Consider the following 25,225-nt stretch of genomic DNA (forward strand, 5'->3'; position numbering starts at 1 on the left):
CCAAATACCCTGGTATACGGTATGTATGGTCTACTGCCCAGGCCTAATATGTGTCACGAGTCTCAGAGTAGGATTGCTGATTCGGGATCAGGAGCATTACTCTGCCATTTGTATCAATACAAAAGCAGCCCTATCACCAATCCCCTCTCAGAGTTAAATTAGACAACTAACTATGCAATCCACAAACACTACACACACACACACATTCTCACAGGTGTCTGATAAACTATTTTTTGATCACAATGAATAAGACTACATGACAGAGGGGATCTGATCCTAGATCAAAAAACAATGGGCAGCGACGACAAAAGGCAATCAAACAAGTCATTCAATTTTTTATTTTTTTTACCTTTATTTAAATAGGCAAGTCAGTTAAGAACAAATTCTTATTTTCAATGACGGCCTAGGAACAGTGGGTTCAACTGCCTGTTCCGGGGCAAAATGACAGATTTGTACTTTGTCAGCTCAGGGGTTTGAACTTGCCACCTTCCGATTACTAATCCAACGCTCTAACCACTATGCTACCCTGCCGCCCCATCCTCTCGTGTACAAGAGGATCATAGTTCTCCTTCTTGTCCATCATTTCAATCTCCATATTACTCCTCTCAAATTCCACGTACAATTTTTTGTAGGTTTGTGTTTTTCATCATTAATCTTGATCTGGAGGGAGCTCTGCAGAGTGGTCACTAGCTGGGAAAAATCATCAAATCGGATTTAAAACCTAACCCTAATCTCAACCCTAACCACACTGCTAAACCTAACCTTAAATTAAGACCAAAAAGCTTATTTTTGTTATCATACATTTTTACATATTTCGTTATCATACATTTTTATAATATAGCCCATTTTGACTTTGCAGCTGGCCCAGCAAGTGGAAATTGCAAAATTCTGCCTCCAGGATAAGATTCATGACAATGAACGTCAACCTGCCACACATGATCTCATTCAAAATATAGTCCCATTCATAGGCTTCATTGTGTCCAACATGCAGTCTGTCGGACGACTCAGCCATCAAGTGCTTTTTTTTGGTACTTGCATTCTAGTGGCATACAGCTCATTACATCATAACGTGCTGTATGCTAGAGGGGCTGAGTGAAAACGCTGACATAACAGTGACACGATTCTGTGCTGCCAGCCCAGCAGGTTATGGCTCTGTGACGAGATGTGCAGTAAGGACTGCCGGGATGAGATGTGCACTTCACTACCCCCACTACCACCAGAAGTGGCTGGTCATAGGTGGTTGGTGTGTGTGTGTTATATCTCACACGCAGATGGACTGGTGGTCAGGGGAACAGGCACTATGGAGCATGGGAATGAAAAAGCGGGCAGAGGCCCAACTTCCTCAGTCAGCTCTGCTCGATACGTCATCATCCCTCACAGTGCCCACGTAGAATGTCTTCTACACGCAGGGACACGTGGACGCGCACGCGCGCAGGGTCTACGGCTGTCGCCGTCCAAACCTCTCGGACCAAGTGAAAATCATGAGTGTACGGAGGAGGTGAATCAAGTTGACTCCGAGACGAGCAGAGCTCCAAGCGCCATGTGTTCCTGAAGCTGAGGCTTATTTATGTGGCCAATTAAACTTTATTGGATTCCAGCTACCCTCAACTAACTTGACAGGCAGCTGAAAAGGCAATCCAATACACACTCGTCTCCGCTCTCATCAACTTCAGAGGGAATAAGAGGCAAAAAAACATGCCAGGTAGGTAGGCTCCCTTGCCAGACATTAAAATTGCATCAATCTGCTTTTCACTTACAGTAAGTTGACCTCGTTAAGTATCATAGCATGAGGTCATCACCTCGAACCTCCTACGGTCCTACACCTGAGAGAAAATGTAAATCACCCAGTGGTAGCTGTCAACAACACGTTTGACATCACTGGCTGAGGTCCCTCCAAACAGAGTCAGGTCAGTTGGAGAGAGTGGGCCCATACCGCCACCACTATCCTGACTCAACAGTAGTGTCTGCCAGCCCAGAAGACTGAAGGTGTGTACATCATACCTGGATCACTGGGATATACCATCAACCTATTTTCCGGTGAAACACATATGACACAACCGCATGGTTTTCTGTTGTTCATAACGTGTGAATTGTATGCTGAACCCACAAGACAAACAGGATAAAATCCCAACCAGGACCATTATATATATATATTTGTATTTATTTTTTAACCGTTATTCAACTAGGCAAGTCAGTTAAGAACAAATTCTTATTTTCGATGACAGACTAGGAACAACTGCCTTGTTCAAAGGACAGAGCAACAGATTTGTACTTTGTCAGCTCAGGGATTCAAACTTGCAACCTTTCGGTTACTGGTCCAACGCTCTAACCTCTAGGCTACCTGCCGCCCCTACCGTCCCCAGCGTATGTAACAATAAAAACACATTTCACTAGGCTACCTGTATGTATGTATGTATGTATGTATGAACGTACACTGAGTGTACACAACATTAGGAACACCTTCCTATTATTGAGTTGCACCCCTCACCCCTTTTGCTCTCAGAACAGCCTCAATTCATCGGGGCATGGATTCTACAAGGTGTCAAAAGCGTTTCATAGGGATACTGGTCCATGTTGACTCCAATGCTTCCCACAGCTGTGTCAAGTTGGCTGGTTGTCCTTTGGGGTGGTGGACTATTCTTGATACACACGGGAAACTGTTGAGAGTGAAAAACCCAGCAGCGCTGCAGTTCTTGACACAAACCGTTGCGCCTGGCACCTACTACCTTACCCCGTTCAAAGGCGCTTAAATATTTGGTTTTGCCCATTCACCCTCTGAATGGCATGCATACACAATACAGTAGACTTAAAAATACTTCTTTAACCTGTCTCCTCCCCTTCATCTACACTGTTTGAAGTGACATCAATTCGGGACTATAGGAAAAGGAGGTCCAAACAGGTCTCCATTAACACTGACAGGGCTGAAGTGGAGCGGGTCGAGAGTTTCAGGTTCCGTGATGTCCACATCACCACCGCAAACTATCATGGTCCAAACACACCAAGACAGTTGTGAAGAGGGCACGGCAACATATTATCCCCCACAGGAGACTGAAAAGATTTGGCATAAGTCCCCAGATCCTCAAAAAGTTCTACAGCTGCACCATCGAGAGCATCCCGACCGGTTGCATCACCGCCAGGTATGGCAACTGCTCGGCATCTGACCATAAGGTGCTGCAGAGGGTAGTGCATACGGCCAAGTACATCACTGGAGCAAAGCTTCCTGACATGGGGGTAGAAGCTGTTAATGAGCGGTAGGCCTGATCACCTTTATACTAGGCGGTGTCAGAGGAAGGCCCCAAAAACTGTCAAAGACTCCAGTCACTCAAGTCATATACTGTTCTCTCTGCTACCACATGGCAAGCGGTACCGGAGCGCCAAGTCTAGGACCAAAAGGCTCATTAACAGCTTCTACCCCCAAGCCATAAGACTGCTGAACAATTAATCAAATGGCCACCCGGACTCTTTGCATGGACAATATGGACACATACAAAAAATGAATATATTTGAATAGATTCTTTAAAAGTTATTCAAGTATAAACGACCAAAGTTATCATAGATGGCCTGTTAATTAAATTTGGTAAATTACCGGTGGCTTTGCAACCCTGTGTGTTTACAACTCTAGTGAAATCTTGCTCTCTTCCTCTACAGCTCATTTCAACTCAAGCCTTCTGCTCTACACCGCCTTTCTCCTTTCACGGTTCCACCCATTCCACTTGTTATCAAAATATATATACATGCCATTTAGCAAAAAAATACATTACAACAACGGCCTCTGAGCATCATAGGGAAACCATACTTTTCTATCTTCGATCGGCATGGTAGCACCACTCCTGTGCTATTAACTCAGTACAAGGCCTTATGAGGCCTTATAAGGCCTTATGAGCTGATTCTATGACCTCCGTCATGTTCTGCTTTTAACACAGGCTTGACCACAAGAGACTGGACAAAGGACACACACACACACACACACACACAAACTATTTCTCCCTCCCTCCATGGCCACCAAGACTAATGCCAGGAGAGGGAACAGGGATGACAAGGAGCAGGTCTTGAGCTAGTCTATCCGGAGGAGGGATGACGCCATTGCTCTGGCTCAGTGACATACAGTAGACCTGGCGGGGGCTTCGTGCCCAGAAGACCTGAGGGGATGAGGCTGGGGATGAGGCTGGGGATGAGGCTGTTCTCTATTTTTCTCTAAAGAGGGAACTTGTAATGAATGAATTCCACAGTGGTTTCTATTAGAATTACATTATGACACATTTGGTATTATCTGGATATTAAAATTTTTGAACGGTATTCAATATTTTTAACGAACGGCACTGTTAATCAAGACAAGCCAATGAGCCGACAAGACCGTGAATAATTTAATGAGAAGTCATAACCAGGTAATTACAATTCCACATCGAGACTGATGATGTCATCAGATCCCAAAATAACAAAGATGGGCATACAGTGAGGATGGGTAGGCTACTCAAGACTCGCCCGTTAAGACACTGACATGCACTCACCCACCCACGTGAGCACGCAGGCCCGGCCACCAAGTCCGTCCGCCCAATACACTGCGCGATTGAGATCTAGCTCAGCAGGTTTATTTGTCAATCATTTTTACATTTGTGAAATTTTCTGGTCTGACAGAGGTCAATAGGAGAGTTCAGTGTGATAAATCACAAAACCTCACAATTAAACGTTATGTAAAATCACAAAAAAAAAAAATGGTACCCAACCATTTCCAATACTCCTCTACTGCTGTGAAGCCCAGGCAGTCGTGCTATGGTCTGGCTGTCAGATTACCTGTCAGGGCAGTGTCATTTATGAGGACCTTAGTGAAAGCAGGGGCCAGCAGTTCACTGAGGCATTTCGTTAGCTATAAGGAAGAAGTGGAGATCTGGTCAATGGCAGAGTCTTGAAACCCATCACTCCAGAACAAACGGCAGCGGCAGCCCTACGCTCACGAGCTAAATTGAGGTCGGAGTCGAGGCTGTGCGGTGTCTCCCATTTTCCTGCCTGCAATCCCTCTTCACTGTGCGATATAGAGGAATGTATGGATTGGGCGCTCCACAGGGGAACTATACCCTGAGAAAACCCCATTAACACACACACACACACACACACACATATGTGTATATATATGTATATATCTGTATATGTGTATATTTATATAAGTATATGTGTGTATATGTGTGTATATATACAGTGCCTTGCGAAAGTATTCGGCCCCCTTGAACTTTGCGACCTTTTGCCACATTTCGGTCTTCAAACATAAAGATATAAAACTGTATTTTTTTGTGAAGAATCAACAACAAGTGGGACACAATCATAAAGTGGAACGACATTTATTGGATATTTCAAACTTTTTTAACAAATCAAAAACTGAAAAATTGGGCGTGCAAAATTATTCAGCCCCTTTACTTTCAGTGCAGCAAACTCTCTCCAGAAGTTCAGTGAGGATCTCTGAATGATCCAATGTTGACCTAAATGACTAATGATGATAAATACAATCCACCTGTGTGTAATCAAGTCTCCGTATAAATGCACCTGCACTGTGATAGTCTCAGAGGTCTGTTAAAAGCGCAGAGAGCATCATGAAGAACAAGGAACACACCAGGCAGGTCCGAGATACTGTTGTGAAGAAGTTTAAAGCCGGATTTGGATACAAAAAGATTTCCCAAGCTTTAAACATCCCAAGGAGCACTGTGCAAGCGATAATATTGAAATGGAAGGAGTATCAGACCACTGCAAATCTACCAAGACCTGGCCGTCCCTCTAAACTTTCAGCTCATACAAGGAGAAGACTGATCAGAGATGCAGCCAAGAGGCCCATGATCACTCTGGATGAACTGCAGAGATCTACAGCTGAGGTGGGAGACTCTGTCCATAGGACAACAATCAGTCGTATATTGCACAAATCTGGCCTTTATGGAAGAGTGGCAAGAAGAAAGCCATTTCTTAAAGATATCCATAAAAAGTGTTGTTTAAAGTTTGCCACAAGCCACCTGGGAGACACACCAAACATGTGGAAGAAGGTGCTCTGGTCAGATGAAACCAAAATTGAACTTTTTGGCAACAATGCAAAACGTTATGTTTGGCGTAAAAGCAACACAGCTGAACACACCATCCCCACTGTCAAACATGGTGGTGGCAGCATCATGGTTTGGGCCTGCTTTTCTTCAGCAGGGACAGGGAAGATGGTTAAAATTGATGGGATGATGGATGGAGCCAAATACAAGACCATTCTGGAAGAAAACCTGATGGAGTCTGCAAAATACCTGAGACTGGGACGGAGATTTGTCTTCCAACAAGACAATGATCCAAAACATAAAGCAAAATCTACAATGGAATGGTTCAAAAATAAACATATCCAGGTGTTAGAATGGCCAAGTCAAAGTCCAGACCTGAATCCAATCGAGAATCTGTGGAAAGAACTGAAAACTGCTGTTCACAAATGCTCTCCATCCAACCTCACTGAGCTCGAGCTGTTTTGCAAGGAGGAATGGGAAAACATTTCAGTCTCTCGATGTCCAAAACTGATAGAGACATACCCCAAGCGACTTACAGCTGTAATCGCAGCAAAAGGTGGCGCTACAAAGTATTAACTTAAAGGGGGCTGAATAATTTTGCACGCCCAATTTTTCAGTTTTTGATTTGTTAAAAAAGTTTGAAATATCCAATAAATGTCGTTCCACTTCATGATTGTGTCCCACTTGTTGTTGATTCTTCACAAAAAAATACAGTTTTATATCTTTATGTTTGAAGCCTGAAATGTGGCAAAAGGTCGCAAAGTTCAAGGGGGCCGAATACTTTCGCAAGGCACTGTATATATATATATATATATATATATATATATATATATATATATAGAAAAGGGTATATTGGCCATATACCACAAACCCCCAAGGTATCTTATTGCTATTATAAACTGGTTACCAACGTAATTAGAGCAGTAAAAATACATGTCATACCCGTTGTGTACGGTCTGATATACCACGGCTGTCAGCCAATCAGCATTTAGGGCTCAAACTACCCAGCCTATAAATAAATGTACACTTCATTATCATTACGCCAACCCAGATCCATACATACATCTGTGCTCCAACCCACACAGACATATCCCTCAGTGAAAGTACCTAAAGCTAGCCAAAAAATGTCCTCCGTTTTCTCTTACTGCATACCCACAAAATGGTAACTATTGGATTCATAGCATCAGTAGTGCTATTATTACAATTGCCTTATTTCATAAGATCTGATAAGCTGGTTAACCGCAGCATTGAGATGCTATTAAAGTGATGGACAACTGAAGTGAGGGGACCATTTACACTGGTGTAGTTGTGAAGAGTGGTTGGACGTTGTCTGTGTGGATTACCCTGTCGTGCTCTCAAGCGCACGTGCACTATTGGCTGTGCTTTCAATTCTGCAACCTCCTGACACAAGAGTCATGTTTTCACTTCATGCGCCACCTGTACACCATTTCTCACCTCCAAGTTATATACAGAGTGGAACCCATCCTTAAGCTCTGTCTCCCCCTTCGTCATACACTTAGCTCAAACATGTATCCAAGAGGACAAGTTCAACCAGCTCCATCTAACACATTTGATCAGGGTCAATCGGCTTTCTAACGCAGGGAGGAGGGCTGAGTCACGGCCGGAACACAGTCTGAGCAGTAATCACTATTTAATCAGCACTATGATAATGACAGAGTGGACTAAATACTTCTCATTACCACCCTCTGAGTCCTCTCTCTCATAATATGGGCAATGACTCAAGCCCCTGCACAGTCAAAAAAATACACTGTGTAATAACATGTCCGTCAATTTGTCAAGATAATAAGACGAATTTCAGTAATTTGGTGTGACTTAGCAGTATGATGAGAATAGTAAAATCCTCTAGCAGATGTTTTGTCACCTGCTCTTGACACCCGAAGCCGTGACGGAACAGAGCCCTGGCATGGAGTCAGTGTGAGGAGTGGTAATGTCACTTCACACCACATTATACAGTACCCTAGGCTCATTCGGACATGCTCAACAGCACAGAATGACATATCTCTTCGCTCAACAGACTCACACCAAACCTGTGACTTTTTACTGACGACTATGGGCGGACATTTCCATGGATGGTCTGAGGGGTCCTCTCTCCGACACACCCTCACGAGAAGAGATACTGACCACACTGTCTTTTTCCCACCTGTTCTCCACCTCACAAATCACCTCCTTATTGATCAGCCTCAGGGATGGAGAGATTGGGAATTGGATGGATATAGGGATGAGGGTATTGGCAGGGTCGAGACCTGTGTGGTTAACAGTCCCCATTGATAAAGTAGCAACAAACAAAATCCACACAATTGACAAGAAGTATCATATACTTGTGTGCTAGCTCCTGCATATTTGTAGGAGTGGCAGGTAGCCTAGTAACCAAAAGGTTGGTGGATCGAATCCCTGCGCTGACAAGGTCAAAATCTGTCGTTCTGCCCCTGAACAGGCAGTTAACCCACTGTTCCTAGGCCGTCATTGTAAATAAGAATTTGTTATTAACTGACTTGCCAAGTTAAAGAAGGTTAAATAAAAAATATTGTGCCTGGGTTAGAAACATGACATGATGCAATGACATTGAACAAATACAGAAACCAAATCATCTATCAAGGCGATAATATTGCAAGGTGATGACAAACAAAGAGAAATTGAAGAACATTTGAAGAAATATGCAACAGAGCAATGACACAGCTGGATATTTGAAAAGGGTAATGCCTCAATTGAGGGTAACGACACGGCAGAAGAGCAAACGAGAGTGGAAGATTCAATGAAGCGTGATGGGAAGGAGACAAAGTTCAACAACTCTCTCACGATGCATGTTTACTGTCTGGCCATAGCATCGCCTTGAGCTCGCAAAACGGTATTTATTCGCACTTGGATTGAAACCGTTGATATGCTCATATGACACGAAAATAGAGGTCTTTGGCCACGCACACGCTGGGTTTGGCCTTCGAAAGAACAATGCATATGCAGAAAAGTAACCTCACGCCTACTGTCAAATATGGTGGCGGATCTTTGATGTTATGGGGCTATTCTGCTTCCACTGGTCCTGGGGCCCTTGTTAAGGTCAACGGCATCATGAACTTGACCGAGTAACAGGACGTTTTAGCCACACACCTGCCAGGGGGCTGAAACCTGGCTGCATTGGGATCTTCCAGCCAGACAGAAACCCCACGCACACATCAAAATCACCCAAAAGCATCATTGCTGACCAAAAACAATACAATACATTCAAATACAAATAAAAAGCCTGTGTGGAGGGTCCTGTATCTTTATCAAAGCACTTAGAGCATCTCCTCTCTCAACTGTCCCTGAGTGGGGGATTTCCCCAGCAAGTTCCTCTCCCCAGGACACACACACACACACACACACACACACACACACACAAAGAAAGAAAGAAATATATGCAGGTGCATACATACAGACACACATGCACAACACGGAGGCACCCACATACACACGCAGGCACGTACTGTATATACACACACACACACACACACATAACCAGAATGTAAGCCTGACCCTGCATATAAACCTCGAAAAGTACATCCAGGGAATACAGCCTCTCCAATCACATGCCACCTGAACCCAAGCCTCTGACACAAATCCACACACACCCCGACCGTATCCAGAAACCAAGCCTTCACTACAGAAATAGTCAAATAAAGAACAGGAAAAACACACTCACTCAAATGATTTAATCAAAACATTTCGACAGCAAGAATTCTGACGCCCCACTCCCATTACTTGTCCGGTCTACGCATCATTTGTGTCCAACCTACCTTCATCTAGCATCTCTATAGAACACACTCAAGCAGACAGACAGAGAGATGGTGATCTAGTTTACTGTACCACTGCAGGTACTGTAGCGTTGTCTTTCATCTGAGGTGAAGCTGGTTAGCAGACCGTGACTAGGCCACTGACACTCCCCGTCACCCCCCACCAAGCTGGCTGTCTTTTTCCTCGACAGGTGCGTGACATTGGGGACAGTACCCCCCCCCCCCCCCCCCCCCCCCCCCCCACCCACCACCCATCACCAAGTGGCAACCAATGCAATCCTCTGGGAGAGAGCAGGCAGTGGGGCCTTACCCGGGTCACAGCCATGTAGTGCCTCACCAGAGGTTGTCATTAAAGGCTCACAATCAGTGACAATTTGGTTAGTGGTGAGTGCATTAGGCCTAGGAGAATGACGTATTATTGATGAGTTATGTGACAAAGAGAGGTTGCTGGTCACTTGTCAAGGATTGGAGATCTATGACCATACACAGACAGGCACGCGCGTATGTACACTAGGACACACGCGTGTCCAGTTGCACAGACAAGCAAACAAAGCCCATAAACCCATACAAATGGCTGGATGACTTTTATGCAGTAAGGAAAGAGAGCAACATAAGCTAGGATGAGTCTCTACTGCCATTTCCAAGTGGGCCAGGCTGTTGCTTTTGAAAATGAGTGAGAGGTTCAGCCTGACATCTCAGCCCGCTGTAAGCTGGGCAGTGCCATGCAAGCAGCACAGGATTCCTTGTCATCTCTGGATGAGAGAGAGAGAGCCACTTTGGGGGAGTATATATTTTCCTCCTCTATGGCAAGTCTATCAGACGACAAAAAGGCCTGAAGTCTATGTGGGGGTGAAAAGGGAGGATCATGGAGAATTTTGGCCTCCTACTGTATATCCCTCTCCTCTTGTCAGGGTGTCCCATTGGTTTCTGAGACCAATGCTCGCTTGCTGGCACGACACACACACACACACGACACATACCCGTTCCCAGATACGCACGCATACACGTACACACACGGATGATTCATGCCTGGACTGAGATAGATCCGGGCTCGGGCTGAAGCCTGCCAGGCACCCAGGGAGGAGCACCTCTGAGGACAGCAATGTGCTACTTCTCTTTGAAAGACTGTCGTTGATACGCTGTAAGAGAGCACCTAGGGTTTCGCCTCTATTGGTTCAGTATGAGCACGATCATAAAACAATAAATGGTTATTTCTTTTTACTACAGTATCCCTTTTATGGCTTTAAGGGGAGAGGATAACCCCATAAAAACTGAAAAAGACTTGGAGAATCTGTAAGAAATACAACAACTCAGTACTGTATCTGTTTGACACACAGGCATACACATCTCTGTGCGTTCGGTTGCATTCCGCTGGCACACATCATGAGCATTGCATTAACAGTCATCCCATTCAACTCTGGCTGCAATTACAGTGAGTGTTCAAAACATTAGGAACACCCACTCTTTCCATGACACAACTGACCAGGTGAATCCAGCTGAAAGCTATGATCCCTTGTTGATGTCACTTGTTAAATCCACTTCAAATCAGTGGAGATGAAGGGGAGGAGACAGATTAAATACTACTTTTAAAGCCTTGAGACAATTGAGACGTGGATTGTGGTTCGACTCTCAAGAACTGCAACGCCGCTGGGTTTTTCACGCTCGTGATTTCCCCGTGTGTAATAAAGAATGGACCACCACCCAAAGGACATCCAGCCAACTTGACACAACTGTGGGAAACATTGGCGTCAACATGGGCCAGCATCCCTGTGGAACGCTTTCAACACCTTGTAGAGTCCATGCCCCAAAGAATTGAGGCTGTTCTGAGGGAAATTAGTGGGGGGTGTGAGAGAGAGTGAGCGAGGGAGAGCGAGAGAGAGTGAGAGAAAGACTAAGGAGGCCTGCCATAGCGCTTGTCATAGCACTTACTAATGAGACCAATTCTGTCCACCAGCAGCACAGAAACAAGGTTGAAACAAGGCTGGCTAGCAAAGAGACAATCACAGAGCTATCTCCTCCAGCATAGAGACACAGGCAGGCAGGGGAGAGAGCGGAGGCTGGGGTGTCACTCAAGGATCGGTCTCACCTTCCCTGAGAAAAATATTCAACTATAGCTGAACTCTTACTTTGAGTCTACACAAAATGTGATTTAATTCATTGGAATTGTACATTCGTAATAAAGTTGTCTGTTACAAATTGGAGAAACAATTTGTCATAAGCATCCAATAAAGTAAAACATCAATTGCGAGTTTGAGAATGTGTCAATTTGTTCTCACTAACTCCTATTCTCCCTTACCTCTCTTCTCATACCTTGAAAACTGAAGAGAGCTCTCAAAGAGAGAAAGAGAGAGACAGAAAATAGGGAGGGGGGGTGGAGTGTTTGAAGTGAGATCAATCGTACACAGAGGGGGAGATGAGAGACAGAGCGAGGAGAGGGAAATGAGAACGTGAGAGGAAGAGAGAGAAGTGTAAGAGAGAAGCCTATTCGTTCACAGAGAGAAACGGAGGACAGGGAAAGGGTACTAGACGAAAGCCACCACCTTCTTTGTTTCATGTGAATTAGTGCTTCACAGAGAGAGAGAGAGAGAGAGAGAGAGAGAGAGAGAGAGAGAGAGAGAGAGAGAGAGAGAGAGAGAGAGAGAAAATCCACAGAGAAAGAGAGGTGGAACCCATAGAGAGAAAGAGAAAACCCAGAAAAAGAAAGAGGATCCATAGATAAAGAGAGAGAGACAGAAAAGAGACGGAGCGAGCGAGCGAGCGAGAGAGAGAGAGAGAGAGAGATAGCGAGAGAGAGAGAGAGAGAGAGACCCCAGCAGTAGTTCGTACCTCCTCTGTCCCTGATGGCGAGGTTGTGTCCTTTCTTCAGTATGATGTCCAGCTGGTACATCCCTGGGTTGGTAACAAGGGCGGTCTCAGCATTACTTGGCTCCACAATGTTGATGCCCTGCAAAGAAACACACAACAACTAGAAGTTAATCAGAAACACTCATCCACTATGACACGCATAGTGACCTCACCAATGAAAATCAAAGAAATGGAGGACACCGCTCATTGGATATGTCATGTGTGTGCTGTGTTAAATGAATTGTGCTATATTCTCTGGCATCACTGGGTAAAATCTAGACCTTAGTGTCTCTAGCCCTGGATGCTGTTTTGGGGGACTTTGCGCTACGCCTAAGATTACATCTAAGGGAAACACTGAGGGCCAGTTTCCCAGAGTATGAACATTCAGTGAGTGACCACAGATTCTCCATTGACCATGATTTTTAGTCCAGATTTAGGCTTAATCTGTGTCCCTGAAACCGGCCTTAGCTGCCTGTGTCCCCATAGCCAGGCCCTGACTGTGACCCTGAATGTCCTAAAAACAGACCCAGCTCCCCCCTGGGCTCACCCTGGTGCAGCAAACTCATTAGAAGGCTACACTGTGCTGGGAGGTCTGCTAGGAGATAGTCTCCCCCTCACTCTCACTCTACTCCATTCGAGACGCCTGCCCTGCGTGGGTTTCCCTGTCACGTATCCCCAGCTCTCTGGGTTTGAGATGCTAAGAATAGCCTGCCCTGGCGCTAGCATCATCCAGGCTGCGACAAGAGAGAGAGAAAGAGAGAGAAAGAGAGAGAGAGTTCTCTGGGTCATGTTGGCACGTAAGGCGCTTAGGCTACACAAACACTAGTGTTTCCCCTACATACTTTTAGCATTTATACATTTTTTTATTGTGAAACAAACAAGAAACACGACAAAAAAACTGAAAACTTGAGCCTGCATAACTATTCACCCCCCCCACCCCCCCAAAAAAGTCAGCTGCAAGTTTCTTGGGGTATGTCTCTATAAGCTTGGCACATCTAGCCACTGGGAGTTTTACCCATTCTTCAAGGCAAAACTGCTCCAGCTCCTTCAAGTTGGATGGGTTGCGCTTGTGTACAAACCATACCACAGATTCTCAATTGGATTGAAGTCTGGGCTTTGACTAGGCCATTCCAAAACATTTAAATGTTTCCCCTTAAACCACTCGAGTGTTGCTATAGCAGTATGCTTAGGGTCATTGTCCTGCTGGAAGGTGAACCTCCGTCCCAGCCTCAAATCTCTGGAAGACTGAAACAGGTTTCCCTCAAGAATTTCCCAGTCCCTGCTAATGAAAAACTTCCCCACAGCATGATGCTGCCAGTTTCCCAGTCCCTGGTGATTAAAAAACATTGCCACAGCATGATGCTCCACCACCATGCTTCAATGTAGGGATGGTGTTCTCGGGTGATAAGAGGTGTTGAGTTTACGCCAGACATAGTGTTTTCCTTGATGGCCAAAAAGCAACATTTTAGGCTCAGCTGTTCCTTCTTCCATATGTTTGGGGAGTCTCCCACATGCCTTTTGGCGAACACCATGCATATTTTTTTCTGGACACTCTTCTGTAAGGCCCAGTTCTGTGGAGTGTACAGCTTAAAGTGGTCCTATGGACAGATACTCCAATCTCCACTGTGGAGCTTTGCAGCTCCTTCAGGGTTGTCTTTGGTCTCTTTGTTGCCTCTCCGATTAACGCCCTCCTTGGCTGGTCCGTGAGTTTTGGTGGGCGGCCCTCTCTTGGCAGGTTTGTTGTCGTGACATTTTCTTTCCATTTAAAAAAAATGGATTTACAGTTTTTTTCGATTGTTAAACGACAGTGGACACAACTGGAGTCACATGTGCAAAACTCTAACTACAGTCTGCACAGCAGCAGTTCATGTGGACCAAACTCTAGTTCGTTTTTCATTGCTTGAACACAGTTTTCAAAACTCTACACACTTATCCCATGACTTTAACCACAACCCGCACAACACTGTGGATTTACAGCACTTTGTTCAAATGCTAACACACTGCTGTCAAAACTGTGAACCACACATTCAAAACGGAATAGATTTCAGCCTTGTGCCTTTCAAACACTGCTGATTGCAATTTCAGCTGAAAGGCTAAGCAGGTGTCTTGTTTTAGACTTGTTAGTGAACACACACACATATTACAGTATATATAGGTAGAGCTCAGAAAGACTCATTTTGGAAATGGAACAAGGAAGATGGGTTCGTGGAGGGAGAAGGGTGGCAGGGAGAGGGCGGATGCGTGGAGGAAGACAAAGAAGACAAAGAGCTGTTATTTCAGATGAAATAGACCCTGTCGTGAACCATGGTCTCTCATTGAGAGAGGCAGGGTTGAGGGTGCAACCCAATCTGCAAAGATCCACAGTGGCATCTGTAATGCGAATTTTCCATCATGAAAACAGGTGAGAGTTACATCCTTACAGTAAATGAAAACATTACAGGAATCTATTTTGTATTGCAATTATAGAATATTTACACAGATATATATTACAGTAAGTTTGACTGTAAAATATATTTTTACAACAGGACCCAAAGGCTGCCCCCAACAGGGGGAAGAGGAAAAATATTTTCAGATGCGCAGGAAAATGCTATTGTTGACATGGTTGTTGTCAACAATGCAATAAAACTGCGGGAGATTCAAGATAGAGTGCTGGCTGATAATGATATATTTGAAAATGTTAATTCTGTCAGCACAACAACTATTGCTCGAGTCCTAAAGAAACACCAAGTTACAATGAAACAGTTATACACTGTACCGTTCGAGAGAAACAGTGAACGGGTAAAAGAGCAAAGATACCAATATGTCCAGGTAAGACGTCTGAGGTTACGTACACAGCTATACAAAATATTTACAGTAAAAAAAAAACACTAGCATTTCTACAGTAAAACTGTGCACTTACTGTTTTTCAGAGAGTAATGGAGGTGGAAGCACTGGAAAGACCACATTCATTTGTATTTATCGATGAAGCTGGATTTAACCTTGCCAAAACACGGCGCAGAGGAAGGAATGTTATAGGTCAAAGGGCCACTGTGGAGGTTCCAGGCCAAAGGGGGGGAAATATCACCATGTGTGCTACAATAGCCAATGATGGTTTGCTTCTCAACACATCACTCATTGGCCCATACAACACAGAAAGGCTTGTAGCTTTCCTAGAACAGCTCTATGCTCAGCTAGTGCCAGCAGAACAGGAGGAGCCAGTAAGAAACCCCCAAGTTTTTGTCATAGTTTGCGATAACGTTGCTTTTCACCACTCTGCAGCTGTCACAGATTGGTTTGCAGCACATCACATATTTATGGTTTTGTACCTGCCTGCATATTCACCCTTCCTCAACCCAATAGAGGAGTTTTTCTCTGCCTGGAGGTGGAAAGTGTTTGGTCACCACCCACATGACCGAATGTCTCTTTTGGAAGCCATGCGTGCCGGATGTGAGGACACGAGTCCAGAGGACTGCCAGGGATGGATAAGGCACTCCAGAAGGTTCTTCCCCAGGTGCATGGCAAGAGAAAACATTAGATGTGATGTTGAAGAAAACCTGTGGCCTGATGCTAGAGAGAGGCAGGATTAGCCCCTCAATTATTTGTTCGAATTACAGTATGTACTTTTAGTTTCTACCTTTTTTTTCTCATTACTGTAATTCCGTAAATTACTACAGACTATTGAAGCAAACTGCTAATTTTCATTTACCTTAAAAAATTGTTATGTTCTAAAAAAAATTATAAATCATGTAAAAGAATGTCACTCTTTTCTTTTAAGAAAATATTACTTTGTATGAAGTCACTGAAATTGTTCAAACTGTAAAGATGAAAAGTTTGTATTTTCTGTATTGGTGTTTGATGCTAGTGTTTTTACTCTCAGTGTGTTCTGAGTGACAGTGTGTGTTATCTCAGTGAGGGTTGTGCATAGTGTTTGGCTGCACTGAGCGTGTTTTGAGCCATGTGTTAAGAGTTGTGTTGCTTGGAATGAGTTTTGCAGGTGATGTGAACTGTTTAGCTCAGGTGAATGTTGGTAGTGCAGACTGTAGTTAGAGTTTTGCACATGTGACTCCAGTTGTGCCCACTGTCGTTTAGCAATCGAAAAAAACTGTAATTGTGATCCGTGAGATGTTCAAAGTTTCTGATATTTTTTTAAAACCCAACCCTGATCTGTACTTCTCCACAACTTTGTCCCTGACCTGTTTGGAGAGCTCATTGGTCATCATAGTGCGGCTTGCTTGGTGGTGCCCCTTGCTTAGTGGTGTTGGCACACAGCCAAGACAACACAGGAGTGGCTTCAGGACAAGTCTCTGAATGTCCTTGAGTGGCCAAACCTGAGCCCGGACTTGAATCCAATCGAACATCTCTGGAGAGACCTGCAAATAGCTGTTCAGCGACGCTCCCCATCCAACCTGAAAGAGCTTGAGAGGATCTGCATGCACTGAGTATACCAAATATTAGGAACACCTTCCTAATATTGAGTTGCAATCCCCCCCTTTTTTCACTCAGAACATCATTAATTTGTTGGGGTATGAACTCTACAAGGTGTCGAAAGCGTTTCATGGCCCATGTTGACTTCAATGCTTCCCACAGTTGTGTCAAGTCGGCTGGATGTCCTTGGATGGTGGACCATTCTTGATACACACAGGAAACTACTGAGCGTGGAAAAACCCAGCAGCGTTGCAGTTCTTGACACAAACCGGTGCACCTGGCCTACCTACCATACTTCGTTAAAAGGCACTTAAACTTTTTGTCCTGCCCATTCACCCTCTGAATGACACACATACTCGGCTTCCAACCGCAAGGTGCTACAGAGGGTAGTGCATACGACCCAGTACATCATTGGGGCCAAGCTTCCTGCCATCCAGGACCTTTATAACAGGCGGTGTCAGAGGAAGGCCCTAAAAATTGTCGAAGCCACCCTAGTCATAGACTGTTCTCTCTGCTACCACACGGCAAGCTGTACAGGAGCTCCAAGTCTAGGTCCAAAAGGATTCTTACCAGCTTCTACCCCCAAGCTATAAAACTGCTGAACAGCTAATCAAATGGCTTTGCATTGACCCCCGCCTTTTTTGTGCTGATGCTACTTGCTGTTTATTATCTATGCATAGTTACTTTACCCCTACCTACTGTACATGTACATGTTACCTCAATTACTTCGACTAACCTGTACCCCCGCACATTGACTCAGTACCGGTAACCCCTGTGTATAGCCTTGATATTGTTTTTTTATTGTTGCTTTTTGTTTTGTTTTACTATAGTTTATTGAGTAAATATTTTTTTTTGACTCATATTTCTCTTAAAACTGCATTGTTGGTTAAGGGCTCGTAAGTAAGCATTTCACATTTGTTGTATTCGGCGCATACGACAAATAAAATGTGATTTGATACACAGTGTCTCATTTGTCTCAAGGATTAAAAATCCGTCCTTAACCCGTCTCCTTCCCTTCGCCTACACTAACTGAAGTGGATTTAACAAGTGACCTCAATAAGGGATCATAGCTTCCACCTGGAAATAGCAGGTCCTCCGAGTGTTTTGCACACTCACTTGGAAGACGTTTTAATCCAAAAAGCGACTCACAGTCAGGCGTGCATGTTTATTTACATATGGGTGGTCCCATACGTACGAAAAGTATCCCCGATCACAAGTGAATTCGCACTCGTATCACTGCTTCTTATCGAGACCTTGTCGCAGGATTTCCATTCAGTTCAGCCCACAGCCTCACACTGTGCACCGAAAATACCTCAAGTGGCTCTTGAAGTTGATTATCTCACCGGATATTAACGAAGGATATCAACTCCTACTCAGGGGGTTATTCTTCATACCAGCACTGTCTTTACAAAGGTATTATGAGGTACTGTGGCCTCGAGGGGACTGAGTGTATGAGACTGTCATTCCTCATGGTAGTGGCAGGTCATTTCCACTCTGTGCCTCCACCTCCTTCATTGCGTCGCAGCTTTCTTTCCTCATTATTAGACCACTCATGACAAACCTCTCAGCTAGTCACACAGCCACTGTACTCTGCTCAGCTCTCTGCTGTCCTCACCACTTGGACCCCTGGAAGAGCAGCTACTGCATGAGCAACATCCTAACAAACTAAACCAGTCACCACTTCTCCCCTCTGCATCTGCTGGGAGACGGGCCTGGCCCAGGAGTTGTTCCTGACCATTTAACCTGTCCCATGGAAATGAGCCACTGCCCTAATGAGCCACTGGGCTTCCCTAGCCTCTGGCTAGGACTGAGCTGGACTGAGTTGCAGAGCTTGTTAGCATGGGGAGGTGCTGTGGTGTCATGTTGTTGTTGGACAGGACAAGTGTAATTGCTGCAGTGAAAATGTTTTTGAGGATCGAGGTGTAGGATGCACGTGGCAGCTGATTTGGATAAACACAATGGCTTATTGTTTCAATGCAGCCAGGTGCCATGGACATTCATTTGCATCAGTGTGAGTGTGTGTGTCTTTGGACTTTAGAGACGCCATTGGTACTTTATCACATAGTGTAATGTTCAATGCACTTGAGGATGTACAACTGCCTCAGGTTCAATGTGGATATTAAATCTGATGTGTACAAAGGCTCTTTTCTCCAAGTTATCTGCGGGAAGAAGCTGCCTAAACCAATCCCACTCATAAAAACAGGCGTGGAGTGCTGCTAACTTCCTCCTAGCAATCGTCCAGTGGCTAGAATGGCTGTGCCACTGTGCCCCAGCCCATGTGCGGTCACCGAATCCAGTATAGGGGTATATAAATGATGCTCACATAAGTTTAATGTTTCTGGTGGGTGGGGGGAACCAGTTGAGGAGCTTGTCCAATGGGTTTTCAACCTGCCTGCGGTCATGAAGCTAGAGGCTGTGAGAGAGGTGGCCTTAGCAAAAGGGTCAACATCTGTTTGCCAATGTGCACATCCCACAGAACTTTCGGACAGAAATGAATCACAAAACTGTTCAAGTGGTGAGGAAATGGGGGGATACCTCGTCAGTTGCACAACTGATTGCATTCAGCCAAAATGTGTCGTCAGCATTTAACCCAACCCCTCTGAATCAGAGAGGTGAGCTGCCTTAATCGACATTATCAGTACTCAGGGAGCAGTTGTTGGGGATAAACTGCCTTGTTTAAGGGCAGAACAGCTGATCTTTCCACCTTGGGGATTCAAACCGGCGACCCTTCGGTTACTGGCCCAATGCTAGACTATGCTTAAACACACACACACCACATGTTACGTTATCTTCCTAAGCCAGAGTGTGTGTGTGTGTGGGGGGGGGGGGGGGGGGGGGGGGGGGGTCCGAATGTCGAGTGGATTCACACTGTTACCAGACTGACTCACCTGTTGAACATGCTCAATAGTGACGATGTGACAATTAGGGAGTTGCAGACCGTGATCCGTTCCGTTAAACGTAATGGAGTCTGTTGCCGTTCATACAGTACAAAGACGTGTACATTGCAAGACATGACCACTTTGTTGACCCGATAGCTACTGAGGTGAGACAGGTCTCACAAATAGCACAGATACACAAAAATGATTGTCAGAGGAGCCTGGTTTGAAGTTGATGGTGTTAGGTTCTTATTTTTCAGAGTAAATGACTCACGGACACTAGAGAAGCTTTTTAACCAAGTTTAATTCTTCCCAAAGGATCTGTAGAGGTGTATTCAGACAGCAAAACATTTCTCACCATCACAGTTATATACGTCTCACTTTAGGACACTCCTCCTTCTCTCCAATCCTTACATCTTATGTGTCAACAGGAAGAAGGTAACCAGATACTAAACACTGATTACTCCCTTAAGGGGAACTGACCTCACCTCCTGACCTCAACCCCTCCTTCCCCTAGTGCACAGATGTCCATCTGTCTCCCCTATCTCAACCGTTGCTCTACTCCCTTCCACCCAACACATTCCGAAGCGATCTGTCTTCCCACAGAGAACCATTAACTTCTGACTTTACAACCCAGTCTCTTTCACTCTTCCTATTCAAGGCTTCTTCTCTGTCATTTATTTAATATCTCAATGTTCAAAGTTTAGTCGATTCCAACAATGGTAATGTGTTTTCTTGTATACCGAATAAGCCAGATATTGTTGTTTGTGGGGGGAAGCCAGAGAGAGACGCTGATTTTGGAGGTGGGCTGCTCCTTTGACTGCCACATGGAGCAGGCCTTTTCTGACAAGCTGCTTAAATACAGACCCCTCATGTCATGCCTGAACAGCCTCGGACATGTCCACCTGCTGCCAGTATGTGGCCTTCAGATTGCAGGCCTACATTACGACCAACGCGAAGCAGCTATGGGGCAACCTTGCAGTGTGGAGAAAAAGGTTCTATCTGTTTCCCTAGGTGTCCAGATATCCCTGTCCTGAAATGTTTGACTCCGTATTGTACGAATAATGATTTGTGGATTCAAATGTCAGGATTAAATAGGAAGGAACCGTGTGTGTGTGTGTGTGTGTGTGTGTGTGTGTGTGTGTGTGCGCGCATGCACAAGTGTGTGAACAAGTCTGTTTACTTACAATGATGAACCACAGCATCTGTCAGATAAGAAACTGGTAGTGTAAACAGACAGTTCCTTCTAAACCACCACTGGCTGTGGATCAGACTCACTGGATTGGACTGAGAGAAGCAGCCATTAAATCCACTGCACTCATCAATCCAGCGTCTCACTATACAGCAGTAAACACATCTCGTCTTCAACACAAGTCTCACATCTTCATCAAACTAATGAATAGCAACTTTCAACATTAAAACAGCGATGAAACGGTAACAAGCACACACTCCATAATTGTGCGCAGCAGTTGTTGATGTTAAAATGAAGTCCCATTTCCAAATCCCTCATTACACTTTAGCTGGTACAGCAGCTTCTTTAAAGTCAAGCTTGGGAGAAAAGTGCTGGTAGAAAACATAAAATTCCATGATGAGAAACGTCTGCTGGACATCAATAGCAATCAGTCAAACAGTTGTTAGAGTAATTGCTTTGGGTGACTTGACCCCTCTCAGTGGGTCCCTAATGGTTCGGCCCTTTGTATTGTAATTAAGGAGACACTGACATAAGCAGAAGATCAAATCAAATGTGGATGCGATAGGAGGGATGTAATCGAAATATAGGCTCCAGGGCGCCGAGACTCTCTCTAGCTTTAACAACAACTACAATCGGATGCATTTAAAGTGCCTTCAGAAAGTATTCTCACCCTGTGACTTTTTCCACGTTAAAATGGATTCAACTGCATCACGAGCCTACACACAATAACACAATGTCAAAGTGGAATTATGTTTCTAGAAATGTATACAAATTAATAAAAAATGAAAAGCGGAAAGCGGAAAAGTCATGAGTCAATACGTGTTCAACCTAAATATATTGAGGATTCAAAATGTGCTCAACAAGTCACATAATAAATTGCATGGACTCGCTCTGTGTGCAATAATGGAGTTTAACATGATTGTTTAATGACTACCTATTCACTGTACCCCACACATACAATTATCTGTAAGGTCCCTCAGTCGAGCAGTGAATTTCAAACACAGATTCAACCACAAAGGCCAAGGGAGATTTTCCAATACCTCGCAAAGAAGGGCACCTATTGGTTGATGGGTAAAAATCAAAAAAGCAGACATTGCATATCCCTTTGAGCATGGTGAAATTATTTATCACACTTGGTATATCAATACACCCAGTTACTACAAAGATACAGATGCCTGAAGAGGAAGGAAACCGATCAGCCCAATGGCGACTATAAAACAGTTACAGAGTTGAATGGCTGTGATAGGAGAAAACTGTGGACCAACAACGACCAACAACGTTGTAGTTACTCATCTAATCAAACACCAGCCACCCACACTATTTAACTAATTATGTGACTTCTGAAGGTAATTGGTTGCACCCGATCTTATTTTGTTATTTTCCGTTTTTTATTTTGTAGAATTTTTTGAAACAAGTTATTTTTTTCATTTTCACTACACAAATTTGAACTATTTTGTGTATGTCAATTACATAATATCCCCCCAAAAAATCACATTAAATTACCTGTTGTCATGAAACTAAATACGAAAAACGCCAAGGGGGATGAATATTTTTGCATGGCACTGTATGGCTTTATTTTAAACCATCAAACTCGTTCACAAGTCGGCCCTGCTCAGGCGACAGACTCATCCATCTTATGGATGATGTTTCTGGGTTTCCAAAATGAGAGTGTGCAGAAACACACGCAGGCACACACACACGTGCGCATGCACACACACACACACATGCGCGCAAACACACGCATGAGCACACACACACTCACACACAACAAAGCAAACAGATGTTATCAATACAACATACGTGTTGTATTGGAGATATAGAGTCAGTGGTGTCAGGCAAGTGAGAACAGGATGGCAGACATGACTGACACACACAGACACTCATCTAATCAAACACCAGCCACCCACACTAATCTACCTTTCGGTCTTCAGTTATACCTCTTTATTTAATACCTTTCCACCTAACTCACACACACAGACTGAGAGATTATTGGGCAGAGGAGCAGGAGAAACAAGTTGAACTATGTCAGAGAGGCAGCTCCACTGAAATCGTGCTTGTGCAATTATAGAGAACATATGTGGGCGGTGGAAGTGGAGGAGAGATTGAGCCTGGCTTGTGTCGAAGAATGAGTTCTGAGCAGTGGGGAGTGTTAATCCACCTCCTACCCACTAAGGCAGTACAGTGGTACTGAAGCCTATACATTAGTCTACCCAACAGAACCCCACACTACAGCTACACAGGTCCCCTGCTCCCTCCACTCTGCTAAGTCAGCTCAGATGCTATCTCTGTTACTCTTCTCTTGGATGTATGACAGCTATTCAGGAGATGTAATGTATCCTAGGTGAATGCGTCTCTTAAATGACCATTTCTGAGGCATCAACTTTATCTACAAGTAAAATGGGTTGCTCTACAGTACCGTGACGGACAAAGCATGGGTTACCGCAGACCACTCAGACAACAGTCCACTCTGTGAACCTTTGACCTCAACGCTCACTGCAAACCTATCAGCGTTTCTGTTTACAGGCTCTCCTCCCACAGCCAGTCATTAACGGAGTATTGAAGATGGAGGATCTCCTTATAGAGTTCCTTTCATTAGAGGTGCCTATTCACTGGGGAGAGGTGAGTCACCGTCAGCTCCCTCTTTCCCAACCTCTGAAGTCTGAGCACTTCCAGGAATAACCGCAGCCATTCTGCTAGTCTACACCATGCTGCTTTATTACTCATTAACACACATGCTGCTTCCTTGTCTAACACTCCTTCTCCTTCTGTCTCGTTCTCTTTGTCTCTCCTTCTCCAACTCTCTATGTCTGTCTGTTTGCCTCTCGGTCTGTCTGTCTTAACCCACTTTTCCCCTCTTAACTCTCTCTCGCACCGACGCACGCTGTGCTTTCCCATTAAGGCCCCCGGGCACACACTCACACGCGGTTTGCTGTGACCATCAATAGGCCACATCACAATAACATTTACTCCATAGAACCCGGCGCTGTGCAAGTGAGTCAAAATACAAAAAAAAACTTTCCAAAAACAGCACACAAAGAATCACATTACGGTTCATTTCCGAGAAGAGCCCTTGAGGCCGGAAGGACCCCCAGGCCCAGCGTGTGACAGAATGTGACAGAAGACCGAGCCAGAGGAGATGTGTGGAGAGGTGTTCCATCTAATGAGCTCTTCCTGGTCTTTCCTGTCATCCTGCAGACTAATGATACAGGACTGGTAGTCTGGGGCCATCCTCCTACATGTTCAGCCACAGAAGGAGAAGCAAAGAGGGCTATGATAGCTAGTGATGGGGATAATGAGCCTCCTGATCCAAAAAAAGGAGAGGATTACCGTAACAACCTTTACCGTGCTGTTCATATAACCTTATCGTATCTGCTCTCATCTCTATGCACTGGTATTGGAACGCTCTCACCCAGCAGATGACGACATCTCACAGCCTCGAGTCTAAGCCACTGTTCATTAACAAGTGGGAAAAGAAAGAGTATAAGAGAGTATAAGAAGAACAAAAGGAGAGTCGAGGATATCGGAGAATGAGATTAAGATCGAGCTAGAGGGAGAGAGAGAGAGAGAGAGAGCGCAGCGAAGTGATAAGAAAGTACAATAAATGGGGAATGAGGAGAGAGAGAGACCTGTCGTCTTAGGGTATACAGCCGGTCAGTGTGGCAGTGAGGGAACATGTATAGCTGAACTGGATAGCAGGCTATGGGTGGCAGAGGAACAATGGAACATAAGGTAGTATTGCCAAAGTGAGTATTACTAGAGGTCATGGGCCTGCATCTGAAGGTTCTGTTAGTACACAACTGAATATTAACATACACTGTTATTACCCTGGGCTGGGTAATAATAGGGCTGGGGATTTCCAGAGACCTCACAATGATTATTCAGACCCCTTTGCTTTTTTCACATTTTGTTTACGTTACAGCCATATTCTAAAATGGATTCAATCGTTTTTTCCTCCTCATCAATCTACACACAAAACCCCATAATGACAAACAGGTTTTGAGAAATGTTTGCAAATGTATTAATAAAAAAAACTGATATCACATTTACGTAAGTACTCAGTCCCTTTACTCAGTACTTTTTTGAAGCTCCGTTTGGTAGCGATTACAG

General features: G+C 44.5%; 1 protein-coding gene across 17 annotated transcripts in view; it reads right to left on the minus strand.

Moving 5' to 3' along the window:
• mctp1a (multiple C2 domains, transmembrane 1a) overlaps positions 1-25,225 on the minus strand; it is a 224,733-nt gene that overhangs the window by 111,255 nt on the left and 88,253 nt on the right. For all 17 annotated transcript variants that reach the window (XM_036935500.2, XM_036935499.2, XM_036935498.2 and 14 more), the window contains one exon: positions 12,629-12,746. In XM_036935500.2, the coding sequence (XP_036791395.2) occupies positions 12,629-12,746 (118 nt within the window). The remainder of the gene's footprint in view (positions 1-12,628; positions 12,747-25,225) is intronic.

Source organism: Oncorhynchus mykiss, chromosome 11, assembly GCF_057628025.1.
Source record: "Oncorhynchus mykiss isolate SJ-2025 chromosome 11, ASM5762802v1, whole genome shotgun sequence".
Classification (NCBI taxonomy): Eukaryota; Metazoa; Chordata; class Actinopteri; order Salmoniformes; family Salmonidae; genus Oncorhynchus; species Oncorhynchus mykiss.